Genomic DNA, 9,380 nt, shown 5'->3' with positions numbered 1-9,380 from the left:
TGCTGGGCAGACCCCAAGTTAAAACATTATTCAAAGCATTACCCTAATGCTTAATAATCCTAATATCCTAATAATCAGGATGAGCAGGCATCAACCACCTCTCTAGGAAGCCTGTTTGCCCCCGTGTTTGACCACCCTCATGGTAAAGAAGTTTTACCAGCCCTTTCACCAGCTTTGTTGCCCTGGTCTCTGGATGCATTCAGGTATCTTCACATCCTTTTTAAATTGTGGAGCACGGAATTGCACACAGTATTCAAGGTGAGGCCACACCAATGCTAAATACAATGGGAGAAAGATCAAAAGCCTTTGCTCTAAAATACTGAAGCCAGATACGGTCAAAACTCTTATTGAGAAGCTGATGTTGTACACCAAATGAAACATGTATTTGGAAATATTCATCCAGCTTTATTACAGAGTTTAATTTTCCAGGCTCCTTTCCAAAATTATTATTCTGTTCTAAAAAATGAAATACTTGTCACATTTTGAAAAATATTTTGACGGCATTTTTTTTTGGACGAAGTAGAAGTGTTCTTGCAAAACGTTCTCACCAAATCACTTTGTGATGGAAGATGACTCAATGAGATTTTTTTTTTTTTCCTAAAGCTCCATATATGTAGCATGGCTGAGATACTGTGGGCAGCACAGGAACTTAGATAACGTCCAAAACATCAAAAGTAGTTTGAGGTTGTTAGAATACCTATTTGCTGGCTCCAGTTATACTATTCATTAGAAAGATATATAATGCCTATGTAATCAATAACATCTAATATTGAGTGAGTTTCAGTGTACATCTGTGTATCTTCATTTTGGAAAGGAATTCTGTTCATGGCTAACAACATCTTTCCTGTGAGAACAGGCTGAGAGCTGGGACTGCCCAGCCTGGAGAAGAGGAGGCTCAGGGGGATCTCATCCATGTCTGAGGGGAGGTTGCAGAGGGGATGGAGCCAGGCTCTTGTCAGAGGTGCCCAGTGCCAGGACCAGAGGCCCTGGGCACAACCTGGCCCCCAGGAGGCTCCCCCTGAGCCCCAGGAGCTCTGTGCTGTGCGGGTGAGGAGCCCTGGCACAGGCTGCCCAGAGAGGCTGTGGGGTCTCCTCCTTGGAGGCCTTCCAAAGACGCCTGGAGATGGGCCTGGGCAGCCTGCACTGGGTGGCCCTGCTGGGGCAGGGCTGGGGCCTGGTGGCCTCCACAGGGCCCCGGCAGCCTCAACAGTTCTGTGGTGCTGTGAAGTACTACATTGATCTGAACTTATCAGAGGAGAAAAAAGACAGCTGTGCTGAGAAGCAAAACACAGTATGACAGCTAGTATTATTTGTCAAAAATGTTATTTTACTATAAATACTCAAAAAAGTTGCAAAATATAAAATAAAAATGTCCTTCATTTTGCCTTCAGGTAGCATACATCAAAGCTTCTGACATCTCTTAAGTACTTCAAAACAGGTTTCTTTTTGGATATACCTGTCAATTCAATTGACTTTGTGTAGGTATACAGCATTATGGAACACAGTTCAGGCTCCTCAAACAACAGAAGAGCTTAAGTGAAGAGTTTTGAAAAGAGAGAAGTGGCTGAGATATTGTTAAAGTCACAACAGATAGGCTGCAACACATAGCTAATAAGCTTAGGATGATGGTTAAACTGTTCGGATCAAATTATCTTTCCATCTGAGCCCTACTCTTGCATAGGGAAAATTTCATCTACCAGAAATTGAGTCGCAACAGTTCACCCTAAAACACTCAGAATTTGTCTGTCTGGCACAGTGAAATGCTGGAGGCGTCGGCATGATGTTCTGCTGATCTTGGTGTGTCCCACCAACAGCTAAAGCTGTGTAAGGTATTGCACCCTGCAGACATAACCATAAAGAAGTTAAGAAAACAAGAGCAATTAGCCCTGGGGGGTTTTATACTAAGAAGCACTTTCTGCTTCAATTTAAACAGACGAACACCAAAAAGGGCTGTGATGCCCTCTAGTCTGATCTTGTGTGTAACACACACTCAACAATTACTCAGTAGCTTCTGCGTCAATTTGTATTTGATTGCTAAGTTTGTAACAGAAGGCTGATTTAAAATGCTGAAGATATGGAGAGAGTGTCGTGCCCTTAAATGTATTTCTCTACCGATTAGATATCCCTACTGAATTTAAACCACAGATTTTTCTAGCCTTAGTCTGCCAAGCTTCAGCTTCCATCTTCTGCTGGATCTCACTGTACATTCTTCTGTTACAAAGCTAAATAGCTTTATATCAGGACTACATGTATCAGAACCATCTCCCTTATAAGCTTCCTTCTTTAAGCTTCTGTGGGTGAATTAAATTCCTTGTTTCATCACTGTCAGACTTTTAAAAGCATGCACTCAACTACACTAACTGATGTATTTTCTGCATTAAAAAAAATCTGAAGGGTAATTACTTTTTTTTTTTTTTTTTTTTTTTTTTTAATTGTGCAATGCTCAGAGGCCAAGCACAGCATTGTGGATTGAGCTTACAGCTGTACAATAAGAACAAATACTTGATATTTTTTATTTCTCTTTTCAAAAATGAAACAAATTAAGACATGATTCTGTATGCCCATAAAAATGCAGGGGAATATCTTAAGTTGATTTAAGTGACCATAGCTGTGCTGGAATTGGTAGAGCCATGACAACCTCCATATACTAGCAGACTGCTTCATCAGAGCTAGCATTTCTAAGGCAGGATTGCCGGGCCACTTCTTTTCATGAAGAAGAAAAGCAAGGAGCTTTGCGAGCAGTGGAATTAATGAAGCTTTGTCTCCTGTATTTCCCAGCAGCTTGTACCTTCCTGTGTCTTTCTGACAACTTCCCAAGGTATTTCCAAAGCTCTCTGTCCTGTACATCTTCAGTTCCTGCATCCTGCAGATCTGTTGGACCAGACAAGAAGTAGCTGGTACTTCAGCTAGCTCAGATCTAGCTGTAGCGTGCTGGCTGGGACGTGCATACCAACTGGGCAGTTTGCTAGCAGCAAGCAGAATAGGGAGAACCAAGTCCTCTTTTCCTTTCATTTTGAGAAGGCACTAACTTAGACTTTAGTACTCTCAGCCACTGACTTCTATAACATTTTATTAAGTATGTGTACGAGCTCTCTCTATTAATTTTGTTTGAAGTTGCTTAAAAGATCCAGCAGTTATGAGGAGGCACTGACACATAAAACAACCATATAAGCCTGATTCCTTGGGAAAAAGAGGCTAGAAACGAAATAATATATTCCCAGTAATGTAACAGAATTGACTGCTGTTACACTATTTCAGCAGCATAACGTAGGATGTAGTTTTACTGGAGCTGAAAAGCTTAAATTAGTAATTGTACTTTTGCTTGCAGACACACTTGAGTAAGGCCATTTTAACAGCATGTTCCTATTGGAGAATCACAGAATGGTTTGGGTTGGAAGGGACCTTAAAGATCATCTAATTCCAACCCCTGCCATGGGCATGGACACCTAGGCTGGGCCCTAGGCAGGGCCGCCACTCACTAGATCAGGTTGCCCAAAGCCCCATTCAGCCTGGCCTTGAACACCTCCAGCAGTGGGACATCCACAGCTTCTCTGGGCAAACTGTGCCAGTGCCTCACCACCATCCAAGGGAAGAATTTCTTACTAACTTCTAGTCTAAATTTCCCCCCTCTTTTAGTTTAAAGCCATTACTCCTTGTTCTTTCCCTACACCCCCTGAAAAAAGAGTCCTTCCCCAGCTTTCCTGTAGCCCCCTTTAGGCACTGGAAGGCCACTGTAAAGTCTCCCCAGAGCCTTCTCTTCTCCAGGATGAACAAGCTCAACTCCTTCAGCTTGTCTTCATAGGAGAGGTGCTCCAGCCCTCTGATCATCCTCATGGCCCTCCTCTGGACTTGCTCAAATACATCCACGTCCTTCTTGTGCTGGGGGCCCCGGAGCTGAACACACACTCCAGGTGGGGTCTCACAAGAGCAGAATATAGGGGGGAGAATCACCTCCCTCGACCTGCTGGCTACACTTTTGATGCAGTTCAGGATGTGGTTCGCTTTCTGGGCTACAGGTGCATGTTGTTGGTTCAAGTAGAGATTTTCATCCACCAGCACTCCCAAGCCTTTCTTTGAAGGGCTGCTCTCAATCGATGCCCCATTGCTGGAGGTGTCCAAGGCCAGGCTGGATGGGGCCTTAGCCAACCTGATCTAGTGGGTGACATCCCTACCTATGGCAGGGGGGTTGGAACTAGATGTTCTTTAAGGTCCCTTCTATCCCAAGCCATTCCATGATTCTATAACTCATTGCCCAGCCTGTATTCAGGTTTGAGATTTCCCCAGCCCAGGTGCAGGAACTTGCACTTGGTCTTGTTGAGTGGCATGAGGTTCATGTGTGTCCACCTCTCAAGCCTGCCCAGGTCCAGAGGGATGGCATCCCTTCCCTCCAGTGTGTCGGCTGCACCACTCAGCTTGGTGTCATCAGCAAGCTTGCTGAGGGTGCACTCAAATCCCACTGTCATTGTTAATGAAGGTATAAACAGTACTGGTCCCAGCAGACCCCTGAGGGACACCACTTTTCACTTGTCTCCACCTGGACTTTGAGTTGTTGACATCAGGTCCCTGCCTGCAGCCATCCAACCTATTCCTTATCCACCTTTCATATCCACACGTCTACAATTTAGAGACAACCTTGCACCACTATGTCTTCAGATTTTAGAAATATGACACAATTAGCACTGCTAAAATGGCCAGAAGGGATTTGTAATATCCATCCACAAGAAGTAACAGAGGATTTATTTGCCAGTGACCGGATTCCCTTAGAGCTTGTAAAGATCTTGTAGAGCAACACCACTTCCTGACACTGTCTTTTATTATTATTTTTATTTATTTATTTATTTATTTATTTATTTATTTATTTATTTATGTTTGTTTGTTTGTTTGTTTGTTTGTTTGTGTGTGTGTGTAAATGTGAACAAACTGTTTTTGCTGCCTGGTGGAGCAACCCCTTCCACGACACCGTGCCCACCTGAGGTAACGCTGGCAGTGGTACTGCGATAACCACCCTTGGCAAGCCACGGAGAGCCGAAGGGAGGCTCTTTGGGCGTACGGCACCAAAAACAAACACATTAATTCAGATTTGAAGCCTTCCCTTCACCTAGCGGAGGCCATTTCCCTGCCGGGGAGCCCGGGGCGGAGCCGGGGCTCGGGGCGCGGCGGGGCCGCCCCTCGCAGCGGCGCGGTGGGCGCGGGCCGGCGGCGGCTGCGGCGCTGGGCGGGCTCCGTTAAAATGGCGCCGTAGGCGAGCGGCCCAGCGCGCTGCCGGCTGCTGGCGCGGGGCGGCGGGGGCCAGCCTCTTCGCCTCCCTCCCTGCCGTCTTCCTCCTCTTCCTCCTCCTCTTCCTCCTCCCCGGCAGCGATGGCGACTCCGGACCAAAAATCCCCCAACGTTTTGCTGCAGAACCTGTGCTGCCGCATCCTGGGCAAGAGCGAAGGTAACGGCTGCCCGCCGCCCACTGCCAGCCCTCATGGGGGGGGCGGCGGGGCCCCCGGCCCATTTCTGAGTTGTTCTGTGTGTGGGCAGTGCTCGGCGGGGAAATTCATGACCTAGCTTTCGTGGTATCCCTATTTTTATTTATTTATTTATTTATTTTGAGCGGGAGAGGGCTTTCTGCCATGTTATGGGTCGCTCTGAAGTGCCTCACGCCTGCTCTTGTCTTCTGAGAAGTCCCTCCAGGTTGCCTTGGGGTGTTTGCATGGCTTAGGGGTTGACCTGTTGTACAAAATGTGGTTCAGACTCCAAAACAGCCTATAAATGAATTATATGTAAAATTTAGAAAATAAATGATGGGGTGTAAATGCCCCCCCCCCCCCCCCCCCCCCCCCCCCTTTCTCCCTTTCTATGCTTTTAGAGATCTGAGCCCATATTCCCTCCATTTAAAAAAAAAATGACCTGCAAAGCCATGAACATCCCGTCCCCAGACCTGTCAGTCTGGAGGAATTCAGTGTCAGGAGTCTCTGGTGTGGGGTTTTTCTCAGGATGCGGCTCCTGCTCTTCCCCTGCCTCCCCCAGATCGCTTCTAGCTTGTAAGCTGTGTAACACCTCGTGTGCTTTTATGTAATCACATTTATTTTGGTAAACCGGTCTAATTGTATATTAAAGGATATTTCACATCAGCCTACAGTTCCAAGCTGCTGTTAGAGCTTTGCTTTTAAAGCTGTTTCTCACTTTTAAAATCCCTTAAAAAACATTTCCCAATACAGTTGATGTATGCTTATATGTAAGAGCCCTTCAAACTTTTTTGCTACCAGAAATCCTGAATTTGTTGTGCTATTTGTGCTTTAAAAAATAAATAAATTGTCTTTATGGGAGTGCAGGAACCCTCTTTTAGGCCATTATTTCTATATTGCTGATGCTGAATTGCCTAATTTTGTTCTCTTAGATTTGAGGGTGAATTTCAATGTAATCCAAGCTTGTTTCTTGGTATTGGACATCTTATTTAGGTTTATTATGCTTAGAAAAATCCACGTTTGTCAATTATGGTACAAGTATTGGGGAGAGGTGGGCCACTTATACTGACTTTACGTGTAGCCTTCTTTTTCAAGCCTCAGTTTCTGTACATCTTCCTGTCTTCTGACTGGAGTGTGCCAGCAGTATGTGTGAAAACATGGAGGAGAACTCTGTTTATTTTTAAAAATAAATGCCAAACCTATTCCTGTACGGTGAGATGCCACTCATGTAACTAAGATGTCTCATGTGCATGTGACAGGAGAAATTTTGCCCCAAATCATGGTAAGCTGCTGTGTGCAGCCAGTGGTCCCCTGTCTGCTCACTTACTTGAGCACTTGAATCCTTCAACTCCTACTGAAGGATTTCTTAAAGTAACAACTTCTTTCTTTTGAAAAAAAAGCATTATCTGTTATGCTTCCTGTTGCCCGTGCTTTTATGTCTGTGGCAGATAGGAAGCCCATCCTTACCTGCTCTTTATTCTTGTGTTATGAGGGACTTGAGCACTGAAGGCTCCCCCTTCTAACATGAGGCTTCTGAAACAGCCAGCTGTAGCACGTGTTAGTGTGTCAGCAGCCCAGCTACTGATGGACAGTTCATAGAGACAATAATACAGGAGGTCTTTGGATGAAATCCCAGTCAAGAAAGGTGTGTATGGCTTCTTTCTGTGTTAAGTAACATCTAACTGGTTTTCAAGCTTTTAACTCTGATTTCATTTCAGCACTGGACAAGTCTGAAGTACGGTATTGGTGTGCAGTTAGTGGTGTGCGTGCAACTTCTCCCATCCTTGGGTACTGATGAAGTTAGGCTGCTTCGTGTACACATTCTCTCTTTTTTTGCAGCAGGTTTTGCAAGTATGATCAGTTTAGTTTCTGTTAAATGATTTATGATGTTTAATTCTGTGGAGTTTTTTTTAAGCATAGCTTCTTCAGTGATTCTACTAGAAATTCCTGTAATAAATTAGTAACAAGAAGCTGTAGCTGGGTCCACCCAGTCATCTTTAACCACTTATGTGGTTATCCTGCTGTGAACTTCTGGAAATGCTAGCTTTTGATACCTTCCTAGAAAAAGTGCTCTAGTAAAGTACAAGTTATTGAAGTAATTAATATGGATTAGTAATAGAAAGGAGCTGTGATTCAATGATCTAATGGATCTTCCTGCCTGTACGCTCCCTGTGTTTCTCTGTACTTCAGAAGGCTTCAGCTGCTTGCCTACTATCCTGCTCAGCACTTGTTTGCTGTTATATTTGAGAGGAAACGATGGCTTCAGTAGGTGCTGAAGGGTTCAGTTTATGTGATGTCTGTGTTGTAGTAGTGTGCTGCAGCTGATGTGAGTTACGAGTGGCCCTACTCTGCAATGCCTGAAGCCTTCAGCAAACCCAATCGGGCCCATTGTCAGCTGGGGGATCTGCTTCTATATGTGACATCCTGCGTTCCCCACTTGTCCGAGATCTGTATTGAAGTGAATTTGTGCAGAGCTGTCCAGCAGTAGAGCTGTTCTCTCCCTCCATCCCTGATTTTTGGGACCACCCACTATATGATGGCTTCCTGCGTTTCCAAAGTCAATCAGCTGCATAGACCTCGCTGCTGTTTTTTGGCAAACTCTTCTGCCTCTGAGAAACGTGTTTCAAGATCTGTTGAGGTATGTAAAGAACTCAAAAACAAAACAAAAAACCAAAACACATACATCAATACTTTCGTTAGAATGAAGGTTTGAAAGACCTTCTGGAACACTCTGTTCCTGTGCTATAGCCTCAGTGAGGGTTTGAATCCCTCTCCTTTGTGGTACCATGTGTCTTTGGGGACCCTGGTGCTCTGTGGCAGGAGCAAGTGCCAGCCTCGCTCTTCCTTACATCCTTGCAGCATCTAAGAGCTGGTGGGCAAGTTCTGCATCATCGGCCTTTCTGGGTTTATCCAGCTTATCTGCCTCACTTTTATGCTAACACCTGATCTTTCAGAGAACTTGTCTGCCTGCGCAGTAACTTCCATGGCTTATTTTCTTCCTTATCTGTGGACTCCAGCAGTTGTATGAGGTTGCATGCTGCTCCCTGAGAATGAATTTAATGCTCCTGACAAAGTTTCTTGTTCTTAGCTGTCTTTCAGAAACCTCTTGGAAGTCTCAGGCAGTCAGAGACTTTGTAGGCTGCTGTACTAGTGTGTCAGTTTTAAAAACTTAGTACATCAAATGATACAGCTGTTAATGTTCAAGCTGTATCTCCCTGTTTTTGAAGCCTAAAAAGATCTTTGTATGTCAAACTCCTTTAGTGTTTGGAGGTATGCATGCTCTAGAAAGCGATATTTCAGTCTTTAGAGAGGAATTTGCTATCAAAGGCCCATGCTATGGCCTTAACTTAATCTGTCATCTCAGTGGTTTTCTTGTTACATTTTTATAATGAACAATAATGTTTGTGGGCTTTTTTGGGGGAGAGGGGGTGGGAGGGGAACACTGAGTTTATTCAAAAGTTGAAATTGAGGTTTAATTGTATATACTAATAGAAGGAAATACAAAGTGACAAGTTAGATGAAAGGTCATAGCAAGGGGAAAGTTACAAGCAGATCATCTACCCATGTTGCTGACAAGTTCACTGGGATGTTCCTCAAATCTATTTACAGACAATACAACGAGAACCAACAATATTAACAGAATTAAAGAACGGTTGTGTTTCCTGTGCTTTGCTGCAAATTTTGTGCATCCTGTAAGTAAGGAAAGGTGTGCGTGCGTTTAGGACAGGAGTGTGAATACTGAAAGGACTGTTAATTAAAAATAAACTCTAAATCCTCAATAAACTAGTGTTTGAGACTATTTTTTCATTTAAATTTTATATATTTTTATTACTCTTAATGAAGTTAACTATCTTAAATTTCTTTAAAGCTGAAGGCCAATAGAAATAATCTTAACGTTGCTTGGCATTTCAGACTGGTATTTTAGTCTCA

At 44.0% G+C, this 9,380-nt stretch overlaps 1 protein-coding gene across 2 annotated transcripts in view; it reads left to right on the top strand.

Moving 5' to 3' along the window:
• Positions 1–5,171: 5,171 nt before the first annotated feature.
• Positions 5,172–9,380, top strand: part of TUBGCP3 (tubulin gamma complex component 3) — a 52,994-nt gene continuing 48,785 nt past the window's right edge. The window contains exon 1 of one of the 2 annotated variants that reach the window (XM_068678677.1): positions 5,172–5,434. In XM_068678677.1, coding sequence (XP_068534778.1) covers positions 5,359–5,434 — 76 coding nt within the window. In that variant the 5' untranslated portion in view covers positions 5,172–5,358. The remainder of the gene's footprint in view (positions 5,435–9,380) is intronic. The other variant, XM_068678671.1, reaches the window with a different exon arrangement.

Source organism: Anas acuta, chromosome 1, assembly GCF_963932015.1.
Source record: "Anas acuta chromosome 1, bAnaAcu1.1, whole genome shotgun sequence".
NCBI lineage: Eukaryota > Metazoa > Chordata > Aves > Anseriformes > Anatidae > Anas > Anas acuta.
Note: the sequence above shows the minus strand (reverse complement) of the source record. Positions and strands in the feature narration are given on the sequence as shown.